At 50.2% G+C, this 22,020-nt stretch overlaps 2 protein-coding genes and 1 long non-coding RNA gene across 11 annotated transcripts in view; 2 read left to right on the top strand and 1 right to left on the bottom strand.

Annotated features, from left to right (window-relative positions):
* Positions 1-22,020, top strand: part of LOC144296053 (uncharacterized) — a 35,224-nt gene that overhangs the window by 5,549 nt on the left and 7,655 nt on the right. For all 4 annotated transcript variants that reach the window (XR_013363185.1, XR_013363184.1, XR_013363182.1 and 1 more), the window contains one exon: positions 7,879-7,983. Coding sequence is in view for 1 of the 4 variants with exons in the window: in XM_077868901.1 (XP_077725027.1) it covers positions 7,879-7,983 (105 nt within the window). In the remaining 3 variants the exon portion in view is untranslated. The remainder of the gene's footprint in view (positions 1-7,878; positions 7,984-22,020) is intronic.
* OTUD7A (OTU deubiquitinase 7A) overlaps positions 4,700-22,020 on the bottom strand; it is a 392,867-nt gene continuing 375,546 nt past the window's right edge. For all 6 annotated transcript variants that reach the window (XM_077868861.1, XM_077868826.1, XM_077868852.1 and 3 more), the window contains 3 exons: positions 16,617-16,731; positions 16,406-16,490; positions 4,700-14,040 (listed from right to left, as the gene is read on the bottom strand). In XM_077868861.1, the coding sequence (XP_077724987.1) occupies positions 12,550-14,040; positions 16,406-16,490; positions 16,617-16,731 (1,691 nt within the window). In that variant the 3' untranslated portion in view covers positions 4,700-12,549. The remainder of the gene's footprint in view (positions 14,041-16,405; positions 16,491-16,616; positions 16,732-22,020) is intronic.
* LOC144296076 (uncharacterized) lies at positions 16,599-21,306 on the top strand. Its single transcript, XR_013363201.1, has 2 exons — positions 16,599-18,152; positions 18,805-21,306. It is a non-coding gene; the product is annotated as an uncharacterized LOC144296076 (long non-coding RNA).

The following is a 22,020-nucleotide window of genomic DNA, read 5'->3' as shown; positions in this document are numbered from 1 at the left end:
TGTAAAAACCACCAGAAATAGCTTGCTCATGTCCAGGAGTGCCAACAGCCTGCTTTCCCCTCCTGCTGGTTTTCCTGCTCTCTGCCATAATAGAGCTGGCAGAGATGCCGCAGAACACCACACTGGACTTCATTACTGACATCATTATGCTTATTGCATCTGCCTTAGTAAGACACAGAAGTGGGAGAAAAACTACAAATATTCAGAGCCCTATCACCTTGGTGAAGCTTCAGGGGACCGTATAACCCTTCTGAGGACACCCCATCAAAGTGAAAAATACATCATTATATTATACCTAAAAAAAGAGGCATGACACTTGCTGAGACCCTTGGATTTTGAAGGTAATCTATGTGCTATTTGGGTGTGCTAGCCCAGCCCAATGCATTTCCCCAGGAATGAGGAGGGCCACCAGTTTTGAGTGGGACCTCCTGGGCCTCATCCTCTAATGAGACCCAGTGGTGCTCAAGTGTTCATGGCCAGCAGCAATGCTGTAAAGAACCCCAGGGAGTGAATCACCGTACAGACCCTAGGGCACTGGAAAAAAGCCATGATCTCTTCTGCATATAACTATTCTTCTTTCTAAGAAACAGTTTCTGGCATGGTAGGGACTGAACAGCGGAGCAGAGGGTATCAACTGACTCCAACTTCTTGAGCTGCCCATCATAGACTGGATGTGACTTGACCTGTGCACCTGTAAGGACAAGCACATATAGCTGCAATCTGTCATCTAGTGGAGATGGTGCCTAAGAGGCTGTGACTGAGAAAACTCAGAAGGCATATGTCAGGTACTTGAGCAGGTGGCTCAGACTCTGTGACACGTACCCCTGCTTTTTGCCTCCTCCCCTCAGTCTATGCCTCATAGGAAGTTCTTTAGGACCAGCTGGCTGAGCAGGCCTGCTTTCAGATGGTTCTCTGGGATGTGCTGGTTTCAGCTGGGAGCAGGCTATGAGAGATACGACCCCAATCCGGAGTGTCCTTGAAAGACGGTGGAGAAGGGAAATCATCCTAGTGGACAGAAGCCTTGAGCAGAACTCAAGTTTCTGGTTGAGAACTCCAGAACTCAATGGTTTTTGCTTTTCTGGACTGAAAGACAGCCAGAAGAATTAGCCTATATTAGTAATTCTTAATAGGGGATTATCCTCCTGTCCCCAACTTGAGGATATTGGCAATGTCAGGATATTTTTGATTGTCACAACTGGGCAGAGGACACTCCTGGCATCTGGTGGTAGAGGTGAGCCAGGGATGTTGCTACACATCTTACAATGTACACAGGACAGTTTCCTACAGAAAAGAATTATTGGACCCCAAACGTCATTAATTGCCCTATTAAGAAACTCTGACCATTACTGGGACAAATACTTTGACTGATCAGGAACTTGGAAAGAACAAGGTTCAGAGATTGGTGACAAGGAGGTACGGTGACAAATGGAAGATGTGTGTGGATGACTCTCTCAAAATGTGCATAGACCATGAAGATACTCGTGCCCCATGCTCATTAAAAGTACACTGTGCAGGGCAGCCCTGGTGGCTCAGCGGTTTAGTGCCACTTTCAGCCCAGGGCCTGATCCTGGAGACCTAGGATTGAGTCCCACATCAGGCTCCCTGCATGGACCCTGCTTCTCCCTCTGCCTGTGTCTCTGCCTCTCTCTCTCTGTCTCTCTCATGAATAAATAAAATCTTTAAAAAAATAAAAAAAAATAAAAGTACACTGTGCAGAGAAGACTGTCAAAAATCTGTGAAGCAGGCAGCATGTTCTGTGATGCTGGCCCACACTTTCACCAGCCATCCTGATGTTTGCTAAGTGGGCCCCTCTACAGAGACTTTGGCTGCAGGGGTGGAGGCTATGGATGAGCACAACCACACAGATTTCTTCTCACCAAGGCAAGCCTGGAGACTGCTACCGCTGTGCCACAGTGACTTCTGACACCAGAGGCCAACACAGAGCTCAGTGATTGTGATGGCCAGCCAGACCTCTGGTGGCTGGCTGATTATACTAGATCCCTTCCATTATGGAGGGAAAACAATTTCTGTTCACTGGAAAAGATGTATTCCGGATTCAGATTTGCCCTTTTTGCAATGCTTCTGCCAAAAATTATCATTCATGGACTTAATGAATGCTTTGTTCACCATTATGGTATTCCGCAGGTTGCTTCTAAAGATTTTATTTATTTATTTTAGAGAAAGAGTGTGTGCGAGTGGGGGGAGGAGAGGAGGGACATGGAGATGGATGGGGAAAGAATCTCAAGCAGGCTCTGCATTGAGCCTGGAGCTGGATGTGGAGCTCAATCTCATGACCCTGAGATCATCACTTGGGCCAAAACCAAGAGTCAGATGTTCAATTGGCTTAGCCACCAGCCACTGCAGTGTTGCTTTTGATGAAGAATTTGGGTTTTACAGCAATGGGATCGTGGGCATGGAATTCACTTACTACACATCCCACTGACCCAGAAGCAGCTCGCCTTACAGAGCTATGGGGTGGCCTACTGAAGATTTTGTTATGATGCCAGCAGGGAGACAACTCCCGGGAAGATGCGAGTTTTGTCTTACAGATGGAGTTTATGATTTGAATCAGCAACTGCCATATGGTGGTGTCTGTCCCGTGGCCAGAACACATGGTCTGGGAAACAAGGGATAGGTATGAGAGTGGCTCTTGTCACTGTTATGCATCATAATAACCAAGAGCCTATGCTTCCATGCCCCATAGCCCCAGCTCTTCTGGGTCTTAGTAACCAAGGAAGGAGTGCCTCAACGCGGGCTACACAGTGAGGTCACTGGAAGCTGACACCTGGCCATTTTGGGTTTCTCAAACTACTGCATCAATGCAGGGAAGGGAGTTACTGTACTGGCGGGGTGCCTGGACATCATTATTAAGGAAAACTTGAGCTGCTGCTAGTCAGTGGGTGCCAGGGTGTTGACGTCTGAAATCCAGGGGGCTTTTTGGGGTGCCTTTAAGTATACCCATGTTGGCGCAGCGGTTTGGCGCCTGCCTTTGGCCCAGGGCGCGATCCTGGAGACCCGGGATCGAATCCCGCGTCGGGCTCCCAGTGCATGGAGCCTGCTTCTCCCTCTGCCTGTGTCTCTGCCTCTCTCTCAATCTCTCTCTCTCTCTGTGACTATCATAAATAAATAAAAATTAAAAAAAAATAAGTATACCCATGTCCCCAAATGAAATTTAATGGTAAACTACATCAGGCAATGGAAGGACTTGTGAGGGTTCAAACTCTTTGGAAAAGAAAGTTGGGGTTATCCATCAGGTGAAGAATCCCAACAAGCTGAGCTTCTGAGTGAGCGCAAATGGTTATGGAAAGGAGGTTATGATTATCAACCATAGTCCCGCAGCCAGTTACAGCCATGGTGACTACAGCAGAGAGGTGTGTTTTCTTACTTTCTTCTATCTTCTGTGTGTGTATATATGTGTATGCAAACACATGCATGTGTCTATGTCCACATACATGAATGCACATATGCATACATATGCATGTGCCTCAATTTACACACACACACACACACACACACACACACACAGAACTTGCTCTTTACTTCTGCTTCCAATTTCTTTCAGCCTTGTTCTGGCAACAGTCTTTCACTTGGCAGCTGCAGTTGGTTCCAGTTTTATTTCTTCCCCATGTGGAGGGCCCTGCTGACCCAGGCACCCTTAAAGAGGGCGGCCACTCCTCCGAGGTGGGAACCCAGCCCTGCAGGGCTCCTCCTCTGGGCTCCTGAAGCACCAGCACCAGTCCAGCAGCCTCCTTTTGCAGAGGTCTGAGGCCAGCTCTGGGAGCCTAGCCTCTTCCCTTGCAGCTTTGAACAACCCGGCCTCTTGGCCTTGCCCCTCTTCTCACCACTGTGCTGAGCTGCTTCCCGCAGGTGCCCTTGCCATGGGACCTCTGTGTTCCCAGTCCAGGGCTCCCACACCATCCCAAGACGCACCAATGGAAGAATCTGCCTTCCGTGCAGGATTCTCTGGCTGCCCTGAGAGAACTAAGCACATCAAGGCCAGACATGGACAAGTCTGATCAGTCTTAACGCTGATCCCAGGAGTGTGCAGAGGCCATTGGCCCAGAGAGTCCGGCAGGCTAGCTGAGCATCTTTCCTCTCCTTCCAACCATGCTAGTTCACACTGCCCTGTTCCCACTCCAACCCCAACCTTCTGCAAGTGAGATGAAGACTTGTGGGTCAGATTCCATGAGGCCCACTGTGAGTCCAATTTCATCCTCTCTGTTCCCTGTGGATGTCCTTTTGCTTATGTTGCCACCTCTGGCATATATACAGGTTGGGAAATATCCTGTTGATTTCATTTGGATAGAGAGTGTCATGGTCATTTTTAAAAGGAGGGAAATTTTTTCTCTTTGACGATGAAACCGTGATAACTGGTTTACATGTCATCTGATTTAAAAAATACTGGTGTGAATGGATGCCGTATAGAATCTTCTCCTTCTGGACCATGAAGCTTTTCTTGGGTATATATATTTTTAAGATTCTATTTATTTATTCATGAGAGAGGTAGAGACACAGGCAGAGGGAGAAATAGGCTCCCTGTGAGGACCCTGATGTGGGACTAGATCCCAGGACCCCAGGATTACCACCTGAGTCAAAGGCAGATGCTCAACCACTGAGCCACCCAGGCATCCTGAAGCTTTTCTTAGATATTATTTTACCAGGAACACAGGAGTGAGCAAATGACTGGACAAACCAATGCTTTACAAACAATGTTAATTTTATTGAGTAGGCATGAAAGCTTCTCTCTGTGTCAAGTAATGGAGAAGCCGTGTCACACGGATTACAGAGCTATTTTTACTTGAAATAATCTTTCATAAAAGAAAGAAATGAAATACAGTTCTTCTATAAAAAGTGCAGTAGTCATTAATGGAAGTTTTCCAAAATGAAAGCAAGATTTACTACATATTGCAAAAATTGGTTTAGTGCTTTAATACTTAATAAAGTAACAACCCAACCACCAAAGACAGCTCTTATAATGGGTTCCTTCTCCAAGAATGGACCAGGTGGAAAAGAATATTTTCACTGAATTAGAATGAACACTCCCAGATAGAAAAGGGCTCTGGACAACTTGGGTCAAAATAATGGGATTATGACCTGTTTTTGCCTCAATGTTCTCTTTCATCCACGGTAATCAAGTAAATTGGGGGAAAAAAGCAAATTTCATCCCCAAATGGGTCAAATGAACCAAAAAAAAAAAAAAAAAAAAGTAAGGGACAGAGATAGAGGAACAACATTCATTGATTCTCATTGGCCAAATGCACATTGAAGAGAAAAAAACAGTTACACTTCAACAACCCTCGGTTAAAACAAGACCAATTTAATCAAAGATGATGGTGTACAGGGTTCAAGCTCCACAGTCGAGGCTGTGAGCAGATTCAGGCTCCCTGCACCTCTAATGGCTCCTCTGGTGATGTGACCAAGGGCCCAGGCTTCCCTCCCATGTTGCATGGTGACTGGCTCTGTCAGAGGTGGAGTTTGCTTTTAAAGTGAGGCTCCAGGCCATGGCTGATCTCCAACCATGATCATGGTTGTTTTACTTGTTTTGGTCATAAATTAGTGGAGACAAGCTGCCCCACTCCTACCTGCCAAGCTATAATTCCAAATCAGGTGTTTGGATTCCATTCCATGCAAGTGGGAAGAAAGTGTAGGAAGAATTGGGCAGACCATAGGGCACCCGCCACAAAGAAAGGTTTGAGTGGATCAAGGGGGGCAGCCCTGGGAAAGCCTGTGTTCTGAGTACTGGCAGGAGTGTGCCCCCCACAGCTTGTTAGGGCAGCAGTGAAAGGGACGCTGTTTATTTGGCAATTTAAGCAAAGAGACACGCTCATGTGACTTGCTTACTGACTGCTGGGCAGGCGCAGAGGGAGTGTTATGAAGGGGACCTCACATCCCCATCATGAGGGACCCTAAAATATGCACCCAGAGAAATGACAGCAAAAACCACAGAAGGGAGTTAAAGAGAAGGACAAAGCCTTTTAGTCAGGCTACAGTAAGACAAAGGTCCTATACGAAGCTTGTAACAGTATTTTGCCAACAACTCTTAGTGGAAAACACATTTGGCCAAAGGACCTAGAAGTAAACACCAAGGTTAGGTAGTTGTGAAAATCATCCTGCAGGGGTGGGCAGTTGAGAGGAGGAACCCTCCTTCCCCTGCTGGCAGGTGAGGTCACCTGACTGCATTTGAGGGCCTCCGGCTCTGGGGGGTGCCAGGGCTAAGGAGGCGTGTGTTGTTTGGCTCTGTGGTGTCAAGGCTTCATCCCTCCAGCACACACCCACCAGTGATGGAGGAGGAGACTCAGAGGGACCTTGTTCTCTGCCCCTGCTGCTTCTAGCTGTCTGTCCAGTTATCCATGCCTGCCCCCTGTTATTCTGCATGCAAGCTCCTCTTCCTCTGTAGGCCTGCTTTTGGTGACATGAGAGTGGGTCCTTTTAGTGGTCAGACTGACTCCCTTCCCTGGGCTGGCAAATCTGTTGCCACCTGAGTTTGTTATAGGAAGGAATGCTTGTCTCCCTGGAGACACTGTGGAGAAACAGTGTCCCAAGGGCTGATTATAAGGACGCCCTAGAATGGTCCAGGCCCACAGCGACAACATGAAGGTCCATCACAGTGTGCCTGACTGTGAAAGGTGCCCTGTGGGGAAACTGCCCCTGCTGCAGCTTATTCTAGAGAGCTTTCTGTTAGCAGTGGAGTCTCCTATCTTCGGGGGGCGGCCATGAAGAAACCTGCTGCAGTCAGGTTGATGTGCTCACTGTCATATCTGGCGTCATTGACTGCAGGCTGGAGAAACAACCATGCTGCTTTATCAGCTATAATTTTCCCCTCTTCAGGACCATAGTGGACTATGCATTTGATAAAGGTTGAAACTGGTATTATTAGGCTTAATAGCTATCAAATAACTGATTTCTTCAACAAATATTTATCCAGTGTCTCATATGTGTCAGGCACTGTTGCAGGCAGCAGGAATACAGCAGTGAGCAAAACATACAAAAATTCCTGCCCACGTGGAGCTTACATTCTATGGGCGTTAGAGGAAGGACATAAAGTGAATGAATGCGTAATTCATGTGTGCAGCACACAAATGCCAATAAACACACAAACAATGCACGGGGAGGTGGCAGAAGGGTGAGATGGGTTGTCTGTTTAATTAAGTCAGGGAAGACTGCTTGAGAGTGACATTGGAGCAAACACTGGCAGGGAAGGAACGGTGAGGCAGGTGGTTTGGGGGAAGAACATTCCAGGTTTAAGGAGGGACAGCATATGCAAAGGCCCTGAGTCAGGCCCATGTTGCTGGGGCAGAGCAGTTAACAAAATGGAGAAGATCAGAAAAGTACTGGAGTGGGAGTGGTCTTTGTAAGGACTTGGCTATTTCATTGAAAGTCATCCTCCACTGTTTGTAGATACTGTCAAACAGCTGGTTTTATTAACTTGTTCTTGTTAAATTAAAGGGTTGCTTTGGTCTTGAGCAGATTTCAACAAATTACTTTGCAGAATGAATAGAAACAGTAGCATCACTAGGAGTGTTTGGTGAGAATGGCTTCTATGCTGTCCCTGGGGTTAGGTATTAAGTCAGCCCACCTGAGTAAAGCATATTCATACTGCAGAGCCTGCACATGCCGGTTATTTTGGAGGGTACATGCAGGCATCTCCCTTTCTCTTCTCTACTGGATGTGGAGTGGGGAAGGCGAAGACGACTGTTTTTGGGGCATGACGCTGACTACATAACCCCTAACAAGCCACTTCCAACACTGCTTGGGGCAGAAGTGCATGTCTTCCAAAGGGTTGCACCCTGGAAGTGCTCCAAGCAGCAGGGCAGGGGGCTCCTTGGGGTGAGTGGGGAGGGGGGGTCATCATCATGCATGTCCTGCTGGTCTCTCTAGGATCAACTATGCTGGACCCACCCCTGTGACGACAGGCAGCACCATCAGAGACATGCTCTGTGCCAGCAGAACCAGGATTGCAGAGTCGCGATGTGGGGAACGGAGGTAGGGGGTTGGGGTTGGGGAGTGGCTGTGGATGAAAGAATGGCATTGAGCATCCCCTTTCTGCCCTGAAGACCCACACCAAAAAAATGGGCAGTGTGGGTAGAAAATACTTTATGTTCAGGACTGAATGGGGAGGTGGTGCCCAGGGGTCTTCAGAGAGCCACCACTTTTAAGGCTTTTTGGGAGAGGGTAACTCCTCTCTGATGCCAGGAGTGCCAGCCACCTTTGGGTCTTTCCACAGTGTGTCTGCCCTCAGGTGACAGCAGAACCAGACTCTAGCCAGAACAGAGGCCACCTCAGCAACCCATGGTGTGATGCCACAGTGGCTAAAGTCCGACAAGGCAGGGCCAGTGACATGCATTTTCATCTTATTTATTAGAAGCATTGAAAGAAAGAAAAGGAAAACAAAAAACTCTGGGGGAACTTATTTTGGAAAGTCCATACCAGGATGAGGAGAAAAAAAAAATCATGTCATAAGAAAGAAATCCCAAACGTGCAACAGGTGCCTTCAGCTTTTACTCCAGGTCTTGTAAGTAAAACATGAAAGACTCACAAAAATGGAACTTAACACACACATGGGTTTGGCAAAGCCTTTTTTTCCCTCGCACAGATTTCCCACCACTGATAAGTACAGCCCCCTTTTTGTCCTTAACTAATGTGAAATATATTTTGATAGGTTGTTTATTTTTACAAAGAGTGGTTTGTAAAATAAGCTTGTGGATGCTAAGCGAGGGGGTGAGAACCATGTGCACAAGGCGAGGTGGGTTGTGGGGGGGCGTGTAGAGAAACTTTTTATCTTAAGTAGCCAACTTCCTGATGGTAAGATCTAATAAATCATTTTGGAAAATATTAAATTTTTAAAGTAACAGATACAAGCTTTTCAGAACTCCACTTGAGCCACTGGGTGGGAACAGGTAAGAAAAAGTCTACAGTAACTTGGTGAATGTAAAGTCTTCATTTAAGAGGCAAGGTGCAGTACCAAAATCCATGGACAGAAAGAAAAAAAAATCAAGCTTCCAATAAAAAAAGAAAAGGCATTTATATATTCCCACTTTCAGAGGGGATGTGAACAAATAGCAAAAAGTACTTGAACCCAAGAACCCACAGTGTGGAGCCCCTTCCCACCTGCAGTTGCCCTTTCAAGAAGACAATGTGGAGCCCCTTCCCACCTGCAGTTGCCCTTCCAAGAGGACCCTGTGAGAATATAAGGGCAAAATATTGCTCTGTGGCATATTCTGAAAAGAATATAAAAATAATTTCTATGGTACAGTTTAAACTTGTAAAATTTCTATGTGACATAGCATAAAATCTACAAACAGAATACACTTAAAAACACCTTCCTTTGACAATATATTATTAAAAAAAATATATCCAGGTATCACATGTGCGGAAAATGTGAATTACATTACTGAAACAACCTCCTTCTGGAAATGTGCTGTCACTTAGAGACATCTGACCTTCCTGGAAAGGGGTATTTGTACAGACCAGACAAGGTCACTCACAAGCAGGGTCTGCAGTGCACTCTGAGCCCAGGACGTGTGCTCAGGCGGGGCTCTCTCAGCCTTTCTAGAATTGGTACTGGCTTTCTTCCTTTTCTCCAGCACCTATAATCCACTTAACCTTCCCCTGGTCCACAAGCGCCCCCAAGTCACAGAAGGATATTAGAGGACCTCTTGGCCCACATGTAAACAACACAGCAGTTTCTAATAGTTACTGTTCAGCCTGATAAACTAATTTGGTTTGAGAGAACTCTGGCCAGGGACCAGGTCTAAAGGGCTCTTTTGAACAACATGGAACATTCCTGGTATACTGGACTAGTAGGTTTAATATAGCAGTGAGTTCTCTCACTGTTTCAATACTGTGTAGAGGAAGGGATCCAGATTTTTCACAAAAGGAAACAGCTATTTGTAAATAATGTGGACAAGCACCCCAGGCGCCCTGGCATGCCAAGCCACCTTGTGACCACATGAAGTTGGGGGCCTTCCGCACGGCTGGACCATGGTGGCCAGTAGCTGGATCTCAGGCTCTTATTCATGGCACACCTATCAGATGGGGTGAAGGAGGGGACTCTGAAATTCAAGGAGATAGAGTATGTCATCCTTTTTTTTTTTTAAACTATACCTATGGATTACACTGGCTGGTTTGGAAGTTTTTCTCTGGTATTACAATGAACCATGTTTATTCTCAGCTTGCCCCTGCTCCCCCCGCCCAAACTTTTTTATTTTTAAACCTGGCATGAGAAGATAAAATGTTTGCATAGCCAGTTTTGGAGATTTCTGGTTGGCTATTTTAATATTAAAAAATTTAAAAACAAACATAAATTGACTTTATGCCTTCTTGTGCACATGAGTTTGGTTTCTGAACGCAAAATCAAACATTTTCGAGGTTGGCTGTCTCAATCCTCTAAGAGTGAGGGGTGAGAGCTATAGCCAGTGTGTCTACATGTGATGCAATACTTCCTGTCACATCACAGTTTTGGATGGCAACGCAGTTGCTCAGCATAACACAAAGAATCAGTCCAAAAAGCTGCCACAAACCCTCTCGATGAGAGATTTTTAAAAACCTTTTTTTCTGAGTAACAAAAGAAACCCCAGTAATATGAGTGGATTACATGGATGTTAGTAATTACTACACATTGAAAGTATGTTCGGCATGAAAGGTAAAACTTCCAAAAGATTTCTTAAAGATTCTATTTAATAAATAATTTTAAGGAACCACTTATGCAAAACTTGAATAAATTATTGAAAACTCCACGTGCTGTGGAATAATTAAAAACAAAAAGGAATTACTCACAGGAGATACTCAAATTACTATAATTCTTCAAACAAGTGAAAAAAAAATAGCCTCCTTTTTTTTGTTTTTTAATTTTTTTTTCTTTTTTTTTCTTTTTTTGCTGCTCTTTATGTCATAGGGAAAAGCATCCTTTCTGGAGAAGGAGAAGCTGGGTCCAATGAAGATATGGTCTACCTCCTGCATTTTCTGAGGATACACCCACAGCAAAGCTGGGCGCTATCTCCTCTCTTTTAGATTTATTGGAAGCTATTCTAAGGCTCTCGCAGGTTTTAAAGTATTCTTTCGCTAGTGAGGATTTTACCCATCTTATCCGTATTTCTTGGAGACAAGATCTCTCTTTAGTGAGGCAGATTTAACTGCTCAGTGTCCTTGGCCAAGAACGGTATTCTTCAGAGGTAATCTTAGAAGGAAGAGGCTGCATATTGCTGCTCAAAACAGGGTAGCTAAGGACACATTTTTATTTTCCTCGAGAAATGTAGGAGGCACCAAAAAAGGGATCGCTCAGAGATGGGGCTGCCCCTTCAACGTGTTATGGAGCCACGGGCAGGGTGACCCTGCCCTGCAGAAGGGACCCCAATGGGAGTGGCGCCCCTTTACCTGGCTGAACCCAGACAGATGCAGGTGAGGGTGGGGATGGGCTTCCTTCCGGGCTTCCCTCAGCCCCTTCCCTTTGGAAAGAGATGCAGGTCGGATTTGAAAGCAGCCTAGTGTGGGGGCTTACGCAGCGACCAGAGGGTCAGTTCCTCGCCTCTCTCCTGGGGCACCGATGACCACTTCCTAGGGGCCCTCCGGCGACAGTTCACTGCACAAGTGTTTTCAAAGGAGAAACGTGAGCAGGCGGTCAGCTTTGCTTATACCTAGGCATTTCCAGATAGAGTTCGGAACCACGTGTTTTGGACTCAAGTTGTCTTTGGAAAGCTCCTGTCACCGGGGCTGCCCGTCCCGGGAGGGATCACTGCGCCCCGCCCCCCGCCCCCCGCGCCCCGCGCCCCGCGAGGTAGGTTGTCCAGTGCCCGTCCCGGGACGCCTGCGGCTGTGATGGCAGTGTGAATGTTGCTCGAGCCGGGGGTGGGGGTGGGGTGCGTGGGAGGAGGTTCTGTTTACGAGACGGCGCTGGGGGTTGCTAGCGGGCCCCCGCGACGGCCGGGACGCGTCAGCGGGCGGCACAGCGCCTCCGGGCCTGCGGGAACTCGGCAGGGGAAGCAGGTGCAAGCCCGCAGCGCAGGAGCCGCAGGAGCCGCAGGAGCCGCCGGAGCCGCCGCCGCCGCCGCCGCCGCAGGCCCCGGGCTGGGAGTTTGCTGCCAGCCCCCGGGTGGTACCGACCGTGGTACCGAGTGTGGCCGCTACATGGGGGTCGGCCGCTGGGTTAGGGGAGCGGGGCGGGGCGGGGCGGGGGGGGAGAAAAAGAAAAAAACAAAAAAGAATCAAGGAAAAAAATGTAAAACACTCCCTTCTAAAAACAAAGGGCTGCAAATTTCTTTATTTCTCTTATTGAGGAACAAAAATACTCTTGCAATGGCTATTGAGTTTCCACAGGGACGAGGCAGATGCTAGCTCGCACACCCACTTCCACCAGTATGACTTGTTTCCTATCCGTCTACTACCTGAGTGGCGTCAGTGTAGGTTCAGGCACCATGAGGGACGTTTGACCAAACACGCACACGGCACTGACCGAGGAGTCGCCGGCCTTCCGGTTGACCAGGGCACGTAAAAAAGACACCGACAGAATGGAAAAGGAATCCTTGATGGTAAAAGCCGGCGCGCGCGCCGCCCTCAGGGCCGGGCCCCGCGCGACTCGCGCCGCCGCCGCAGCTCCTCGCGGTAGCAGTAGGAGCAGTAGTGCTCGGTCTCGGCGCGCCCGTAGAACGCGCAGTTCTCGCGCAGGCAGCGCCGCTGCGCCGGCCCCGGGCCGCCGCGGCCGCTCTCACCGTTCGAGCGCGCGGCCGGGGCGGGGGCGGGGGCGGGGGCGTGGGCGCGGGCGTCGGCGTCGGCGAACTCCAGGCCGTCGCGCGCCGCGCCGAAGCCGTTGCTGTAGGTCTGCGACTTGTGCTCGGCCGCCCCCGCCGCCCCCGCCGCCCCCGCCGCCCCCGGCAGCGCGCCGGGCCCCGCGCGCGCCAGCGACTCCACCGTGTTGACGGTGCGCAGGGCGGCGGCGCGCGCGGGGCTGTAGCTCTGCGACGACAGCGAGCGGTTCTGCTGCGGGTACGTGGCGCACGGCCGCAGCGCGCCCACCGCCGGGGGCCCCGCCTCGTCCCGCGCGCCCGCCGCCTGCACGTGGATGACGCTCTGGCGCGCCGGCGCCGGCGGGCTGCGGCCGGGGAGCGGTCCGCCGGCTCCCGCGCGCCGCGCGCCCCCGCCGGGGCCCGGGGAGGCCGCGCCGCCCGCCGCCGCCCGCGCCGCCCGCGCGCCCGCCGCCGGCCCGGGGCTCGGGCGCTCCTTGAGCTTGAGCACCAGCTGCGTGGGCGGCGCGGCCGGCGGCCCGGGAGACGCGCGCTCGGGGCCCGGCGCGCCCTCGCTCTCCGGTCTGCGCGGCGGCCGCTTGGCCGTGGAGGCGGCGGCGGAGGCGGCGGCGGCGGCGGCGGCGGCGGCGTCGCGGCGCCGCTGCTCCTGCTCGGCGCTGAAGCGCTCCTGCGCGCTGGTCAGGTAGTAGCCGATCATCTCCTCGTGGAACTGGTGCCGGTGGCTGGTGAGCAGCAGCCCGGCGAAGATGAACTTGCGCTCGCCCTGCATGGCGGCGCGCAGGATGTTGAGGCTCAGCTTCACGTCCGTGCTGTACTTCCAGGCGTCGCCCCGCGGCCCGCCGCCCTTGTCGGCCGCCGACGCCCAGGCTGCCTTGTCCGTGGGCGACGGCGTGGTCTTCTCCGACGGCGACGTGCTCGCCGACGCCCCCGACTCCTCCTTGCTCCCCTTGCGCGCCTTGGACTTCTTCTCCTTGCCGCGCTCCGGCGCGTCGCCGTTCTTGCCGTTGGCCGAGTTAGCGCGGCCCATCTTGCCGTGCACCAGGCCGCCCAGGCCGCCCATGTTTTTCTTTAGCTTGATGCCCAGCGTCTTGCTGAAGCTGCCCAGCTTGTTGGCCACGGAGTCCGCGCGGGTCTTGTCCTTCTCCTTGCGCTGCTTCTCCTTGTCCTTGTCCTTGCCGTTCTTGCCATTATTGCTGTTGGAGTTGCTGCACACCGAGTCCCGGTCCGAGTCCAGGGAGTCGGCCAGAGACTGCACGTCCTCCCCCACGGAGGCCGTTGGGGATTCCGGCTGAGCCAGAGGGGCCTGTGGGGAGGGCGAGAAGGAGACGGGGGGAGGGAACGTGGTCAGAGGTCCCATGTCCCCACGTGGGGCCTGGCTGACAAAGGCAGACCACCCCAGCACCCAGGCTGCTCCCAGTGAGGCTCCTCACTGCCCCAGTCCAGGGAGCCTTGGTGGTTAGCTCGGGTTCCTGGTATCCTGGAGCCCCGAGGTGGGGCTCTCGGGCACGGTGCAGATATCCGCCCGGCCCTGAGCCCCGGAGCCTCCGGATGTTTTAGAATTACCGTGCCCAGGCTCTGCCCCTTTCAGCCCTGGCTAGGCAGGCCTGCGACTTGACACTGGTCCAGCCTGGCCTTCCTTGATAGAGCGAGGCGCCTTCTGGTAAGCGTGACACTATGCCTGCATCTTTGGGTGTCTCTCCTACAAAGGTGTCTCACCTATTCATTCCAGGCAGGGGGTTGACATCTTGCCCTCACGCGGGGACAAATATGCCCTTAGTTTCAGGGATGACCGTTTAGTATAGGGGTTCCTATCTCAGGCTGGCAGTGTGGAGTGTTAAACTGAGGATCCTGAACCGGGACTTGGGCTTAGTAGGAAAGATGTTACCATTCCCAGAAAGGTCTCTGGAGGGCCTGAGGAGGGAGCCTCTCTGTGAACACCTTGGACGAGGCCCACTGTCCGCCAGTAAGGAGAGTGAGGCCAGTGTGGGCACCTGGTCAGGACCATGGGGTAGGCGGAGAGCCTGAGAAAGGAGATGGGTGGAACCTACTGCTGCCCTGTGGAGGTTCCTTCTTGAGGGAAGAGAGAGAATTCAGACAGCTTCATTGGAGATCAGGGACCTCTTGCTAGAAGCTGAGTGGCAAGAACTGGTGCTCACCCCTAGATAGGCTTTTATTGACCTCTAGGGGAAGAGCCTGGGAGAAAGCCCCATTGTTCTGTCCTTTTATTTTTGTTTCCTCCCTTGCCAAGCAGATCCAGGAGAGGGGTCCCAGAGACCTCCCGCAGCCAAGTCCCCAGAAGCAAGCAGGAACCATCCTCACCACCTCCCAGTCTGAAATGCCTTCCTTCCTCCTCTCACCCTGCCCTGAGTCTGGAAGAAAATAGAGGTCTCAAAATGGTTTTTGTTAGTGACACAGAAAGGGGTTAGGCCCAGGAAAGGGGGGGTGTGCTTGGTGCTGGGAGTGCTCATCCGTGGGAGCCCAGTGAGTAAGGAGCCCTGGCTCAAATGCCCTCTGGCTGGAAGGGTCATTGCCAGGCCTTGATTCTGACATGGGGGCCACCCTGGCTTGGCACTGTTCATTGCGGTGCAGAGCTGTGTCCCAGCCCCAGAGCCTCCTGATTGTAGATCTAAAGCTGCTGACTTCACACCATATGTGTGTACCAGGAAGGAACACCCCCAACAACACTGGCATCGTCCAGGCAGTTGACAGGTCCCTGTGGAGGTGAAGGGGTAGGACTCTGGAGCCCAGGCTGCCACCAACTGTCCCTTGTGCCCTCAGTAAAATGGGATATCAGTACCTGCCTCCGGGAGCTCTATGAAGATTAAATATAGGTAAAGGCTGATGTATGAAAACATCCTAAGCAGTGCCTGGCAGAGCCTGGCTACTACTCACTGTGTCAGTACCACCCTACTGCTTCCTCCTATCACTCCTTTAATACTGCTTATGAGCCCTGCCTCAGGGCCAAGTATAATGATGTCTAGGAGGGCCTTTTTTTAAAAAAACAAAACACAAACAAAACAACACAAATCCCTCATCAGATACTTAAAGTGAATCCTTAGCATCTGGAAGCAGGGACAGAACAGACTCTTCCTGGTGGAGGGGCCACGTGGTGGCGGGCAGCTCCTCTTCTCACTGCCCTCCCAGAGGAGGGAGGAGGAGGAGAGAGGGAGGGGGCGCTGAGGAATTGCGTTCCCGGTTCCCTGACTTTTCCAAGGACCCACACACAGTTTATAATTAATTCCGCTTGGCTGCAGCACATCGTGTTCCGATCTCGGCAGAGATAGTTTTGTGTTGTGACTTGCCTACGGTTTGTTTTCTGAGTGGGTGTGTTTATTCCTCTCCTTCTGGAGAAAATAGTGTGACCAAACCCCTCTCCCCCCGAAACCCCCACCCCCACAACCATCCCCACATGGAGTGCATGCCTACGTGCAGGCTCTCAGGCACGCGCGCACACATGCCCCAGGTAAACCCGAGCCACTTGTCGCCCTGGCCAGGCCGGGCGGATTGGGGTGGGGGCGGGGGCGGGGGGGGTCCCGGGGTGGGGGGGTCCCGGTGGGGGAGCCCAGCCCTGGGCCAGCGTTTGGCAGATGCGCCCCCCGGCGCGCCAGCGGCGAGTGAGCGGTCGGGGCCCCACCCGCCGGTCGGGGCCAGGCGCACGCCGGGCTCACCCGGGTCTCGGAGGGGATCCGGATCCACGTCACATTCATGTAGCTGTGCAGAAGGTTCAGCTTGGCTTCAAGAGACAGTATCAGGCTGGTGGGAGGAGAAGACTGCGTGAGAGGCGCCGCGCGGGCCCGCGCTCGCCCGCCCGCGCCCCGCCCGCAGGCTCGCCGGCTGTCCCCGGGGGAGGGGCAGGGGCAGGGACCGGGAGGGGCTCACTGGGCCAGCCGGGCGTTATCGTTGTCGTCTTTGCCCCATTCCCAGTCCTTCCCGGGGTCCACCGCAAAGTGCAGGGGCAGCAGCTTGTGCTCCGAGTCCGTCAGGGGGATCACGGCTGCAACAGAAGAGAGAGGCGCGCTGCCAGGCGGCCCCCGGGCGGCCCGAGGGCGCGGCCCGCAGCAGCCCCCAGGGAGGCCCGGAGCGGGGGTTCCAAGCCCGGGTGGCTCCTTGATTAAGGAAACCGAGTGGGGACGAACCCAGACCCTCTGTGCCAGCAGGAGCGTTAAGACCACAGGTGTCAAAACCGCTGCTGATAGTTTAAAATTCGTCCTATTTCTTGTGGACTTTGAAGAGCAGCTGGACTCCTCATGTGGACTCTGCTAACGATCTGGGTGTGTGAGAAGACGGGTGCCGCGGGTGGGCAGCGGGCAAACCCCGGAAACCAAATACCTATTGCCGCTTCCCTTCTTTCTGAGGAAGGACCCAGGCCGGGCTCCTGGGCACCTCACAGCGCACACATCAGGCAGGTGAGGGCTGCCCGCCAATCTGCTCATCTGTGAATTCGTTCAGATAATTCTTTAGCGCTTCGAGGCGGCCGGGGAGTGCGGGGGGTTAGCTCCGGGGGCTCCCGGGTAACCACCACCACCACCACCACCACCACAGTCTCCTAACGCCAGGGCGTGATAAGCGGCCTGAAAAGTAAAGAGCGGGCTGCGGGGAGCCAGGGCCCGCCTCCCAAGGCGCGCCGGGAGGGCTTCCGAGGAGGCCCCCGTGGGCGGAGACCGCGAGGCGAGGCTGGCCCCCACCCAGGGATTCATTCATCACACTCCCTCCCACCGGGGGGGGGGGGGGGGCAGGGAGTCTTGGCCCATTTCAGAAAGGCCTGGGCGGAGTAGGGCGTCCACAGGGTTTTTCTGCATCTGCTGGAAGCTTCTGAGCTCTTGTGGGACCCAGTGTTCAGCGAGAGCAAGGGAAGAGCTTGCTGCTCCTCTGGGTTTGCCCTACCTCCGCCTCCTCACTGCTCCACCTCTCCTCCCCCCACGCCCCACCCTCCGGTGGCCGTGAGCCTGGTGTCATTTACCATGATTCATGGTAAGGCTGTCACGGCAAGAACAAAAAGGCCAATAAGTAAATAAAAATCTACGACTGAATACCACGAATAGTTGACTTAATAAAAAACTGCAAACACTGACTCACTGCTGCCCTCCAGTGTTGCTAAAGAGAAAATGTGAGCACAAATAATTCTCCACTCCCATATAAAGGAAACACTGCGTTGCTGGAGGGTTTTCTGTTTCAAGTCTCTGGGGACTGGCAGTACTGTGCTCCAGTTTGCTCCAGTTTGGTTGGTCAAGGGCGGCTTGGTCGGCCCCAGCTCAGGCCACTGGGTTCTGCCCTGACATGGCCATGACAGGCTGCCCCTCCCAGGGCAGAGCTGCAGGGCAGTCACACTGAGAGGCCTGCAGGGCTGGTTCAGGACCTGTCTCCCTTGAGCGGTGCCCAGGAGCCTGTCCCACAGTTCCACGACTCAACACAAAGGTGAGAGAGAGTTGGCTTGGCTTCCTATCCACTGGGAAGAGGTGGGGATGGCAGCAGATCCCTCTGTAGATACTTGCTAGGGCAGCACAGCTCCCTGGAGTGCTTGATAAAGGCCCTGATTCCAGGACTGCATGCCCATGGCCAAACCAGAGTGTCCAGGAAAAGGAGCCAAGGACTATATTATAATTAAGCATCCTCCGTGGTTTTTTAAAATCATGCAAATTTGGAAAATATTGTCCTAGAGCAATAATCTGTTTGAAGTAGTTACTGCAGGTACAACTTGGGCAATTTGGGTCCAGCATCCACTCCCTTCCCAGGGAAGGGGTGCTACTGGGGGGCGTCTGCCCAGCCACGACTACATTTCCCAGCCCCCAGCACTTAAGAGGGAACAGGTGCCTAGTTGCACCCATGGCATGAGAGCAGAAGCACTGTGGGAAGTGCTGGGCAATGTGGTCAGCCATGGGTGTCCTTCTCCCCACACCCCTCCCCATCCTCCTGTATGCTGAAAATGGTGGTGCTGTAAGATGGCTCGGGTGAGCTCCTGACTCCCCCACTTGGAGATCTGCTCACCAATCAGGAACACCTGTTTTAGATTTTTTTTTTTTTTTGGCATCACACTTCTCTCACTATGATTTTGGTTTATTTGTTTCAGATAAACCAACTAAAGTAGTACAGATCCACATGCCCCTCAGCCTCAACACCCTACCACTGGGCTCCTGGAAATTTTTATCCTCAATGGCCAGACCAGAACTGATTCCCTGGGCTGCCCCCTGTTGAGCATAAGGCTGAACTCACCTGAAGATGCTAGAGCCTGATGACCTTTATAGCTGCACAGGCCAGGATGGCCTTGAAAACAAGCCCTCCCTGCAAGCATTAGCTGGTTTGGATGCCTCTGCCTCCCACTTTACATATTGACTTTTCCCAACTGGAAACCTGGCCTCACCCTGCCAAATATGTAGTGATGTGGTGACTTGCCCTCTGGTGGCAATATCAGGAACAGCAAATGCTTTTCAAAATAAGCCAGCAAATTCTTTTTTTAGGATCTCCTATCTTTTAACCTAGAAACACAGACACATTCCCAAAACCAGCCTGGATGTATTTTCAGTACTTATTTTCCAAAAATTAATGGACACTTCTGGTTTCTGTTTCGGGGAGAGCATGGTGCTATCATTACAACAACAAGCTAGACAAACTGCAGATTCACAACTTTCCTTTGACCCATTAGAGAACAGAGGTCACAGGGCAAACAGCTAAGTCCAAATCTAAGGACAGATGGGCACGTACAAGGAGAAATGGACATGATTTTCATTGAGGCAAACTTAGCTGGACTGCTATAAAAAGAATTCAGCTAAAATTGTTAATAAATTGGTAAAGGAAGAACGTAGTTTAGTGAAAGAATATTTAGAACCCTGGGGGCTACAGATATAAGGGAAATTCAAATGTACTTATAGACCTCTTCCCATGGGATCCAACCTGGTGCTCACAAAAAGATTGGCAAGAATTCTGAGAAAGTATCCTTCATAGATCTTTCTCCCCATCTATCCTAAAGAACAAAAGCTTAAGTTGCAAGAGCAGGGCAACAAACACTGTTGACCTTAGGGCATTGGGATCTTTCCCCAGTAAAGCTTGGGGTGGGAGGAGGAAATAAAAACAAAATCCCCCTTTTTTTTTTCCCTGGGGAAGGGGCAGGAACTTGTGCTGAGCCCATAATACAGCTGGAGGAGGTCACTTCTTTTCCAAGATCTGGAGACACAATACCTGCCTAAAACAGAAGCTTAATTAGAATAACAAAAACATCACCCTTCAGGCTCCCATTGCCACACCCAGGCTAACAAGCTGCAAGTAATAGCAGTTTAGTACTAGAAGAGGGACAGGAGTTTGAAGAGAGGGTGCAGCAGACAGTGAGAAAAACTTTCTGGCAAAACACAAGATATCACCAGTGAAATCTGAAGGCCGAGTGCACTATGGGTAACCAAAGCAGCAATGAAACCAAAACCTGCTTCAAGTCTTGACTAGACTGGTCCAAACCCCATGCTAAAGACCTAGGAAAAGGTAAGGCATGCTTAGTTCTGGCTTTCAACAGAAAACTGCTAGCATAAGAAAAGATAAGAGAAAAAAAAAACCAAACAAACCAACATGTTGGTAAGAGATAAAGCATTTGAAGAACAAGACTCAGATATGACATGGATGTTGAAACTCTCAGACATGGAATTTAGAATAATTGATTAAGAAGTTGAATACTCTAATAGAAAAGGTAGATACCATGCAGGACTTGATGATCAATTTCTCTCCAGTAGAGAGAGGAAATTTATAAGAAAGAATCAAGTGGAAATGCTAGAAATGAAAAAAAACACAGTAAGAGAGATGAAGAATGACTTTGAGCGGCTGATCAGTACACTTTACACAGCTGAGAAGAGAATCTGTGAACATCACGATGAGTCAACAGAAATTATCTAAATTGAAACACACAGAGAAAAAGAGTTGGTGGAGGTCTACAGAACAGAACACACAAGAGCTGTGGGGTAATACTAGACAGCCTAAGATCTGTGTCAGTGGAATCCCTGAAGGAAAAAAGAGCACAAGACAAAGGATATTTAAAGAAATAATGGCAGACAAGCCTTACACTGTGAATGACAAATTCCAGCATAGATCTAAGAAGTTAGGAAAAAAACCAAGCAGGAAAACAATATGCCACTACCACCACCACCAAAAATATCCCCATACTTAGCATATTTAAACATATGAAAAACCAAAGACAAAATCTTAAAGGCAACAAGAGGGAAAAGACACATTGCATACAGAGAAACAAAGATAAGAAATTTAGCAGACTTTTCATGACAAAAGAGGTAAGCCAGAAGACAATGGAGTGACATCTTTAAAGTGCTGAAATAAAAAAAACTGCTAATTCTATATCCAGAAAGAAATCTCTGAAAGATGGAGACATTCTTTCTCAAACAAAAATGAAAAAAATTAATTGCCTACAGAACTGTACTAGGAAAAAATATGTATATGTGTATCTATGTATGCTGCACTAGACAATATTAAAGGAAATTGGAAATGTTTACAGGGAAGTAATATGCTGCCAGTAGAAACTTGGATTTATATAACAAAATGAAAAGCAATAGAAATGTAATAAATGAATATGGAAATAAAACTCATTTTTCTTCCTTTTAATAGTTCCAAGAGACTAAGTAAGGTAAAGAGAGCAGCAGCGTATTATGTATTTATAGCATATGTAAAAGTAAAATGCTTGACAGTAATGGTACAAAGGATGGGAGGAAGTGGTTGCAAATAAACTCATAAGATCCTTATACAACATGTGAAGTAGAATATTTCTTGAATAGAATATTTAATATAATAGAATCTAATTAATTAAAGATGTTTACTGTAAACTCTAGGGAAATCCCTAATAATGAAAAATGGAGGCATAATAAATCAATAATGGAGACAAAATGGAGCCATTAAGCAACTCATTTAACCCAAAATTCACTTATCCAACCATATGATTAATACCATTAGATGTAAATGGTCAAAAAATACCAATTAAAAAGCAAAATTGTCAGAATGGATGGGAAAAGCAATACTCCATTCTAGTGACTACAAGAAACTCACTTTAAATATAAAGACACAGATAGTTTAAATGATATTCACTAGTCATAAAAAAGCTAGAGTGACTATGTTAATGTCTGATGAGGTAGACTCCAGAACCAGGATTGTTACCAAAGATGTAGAGGTACATTACATAATGATATAGTCTCAACTCTCCAAGAAAACATCACAGTCCTACAGGTGTGCATGCTCTTAATGACAGAACTTCAGAGTGCTAAAAGCAAATACTAACAAAAATGAAAGGGGAAACTGACAAATC

This window comes from Canis aureus, chromosome 2, assembly GCF_053574225.1.
Source record: "Canis aureus isolate CA01 chromosome 2, VMU_Caureus_v.1.0, whole genome shotgun sequence".
NCBI lineage: Eukaryota > Metazoa > Chordata > Mammalia > Carnivora > Canidae > Canis > Canis aureus.
Note: the sequence above shows the minus strand (reverse complement) of the source record. Positions and strands in the feature narration are given on the sequence as shown.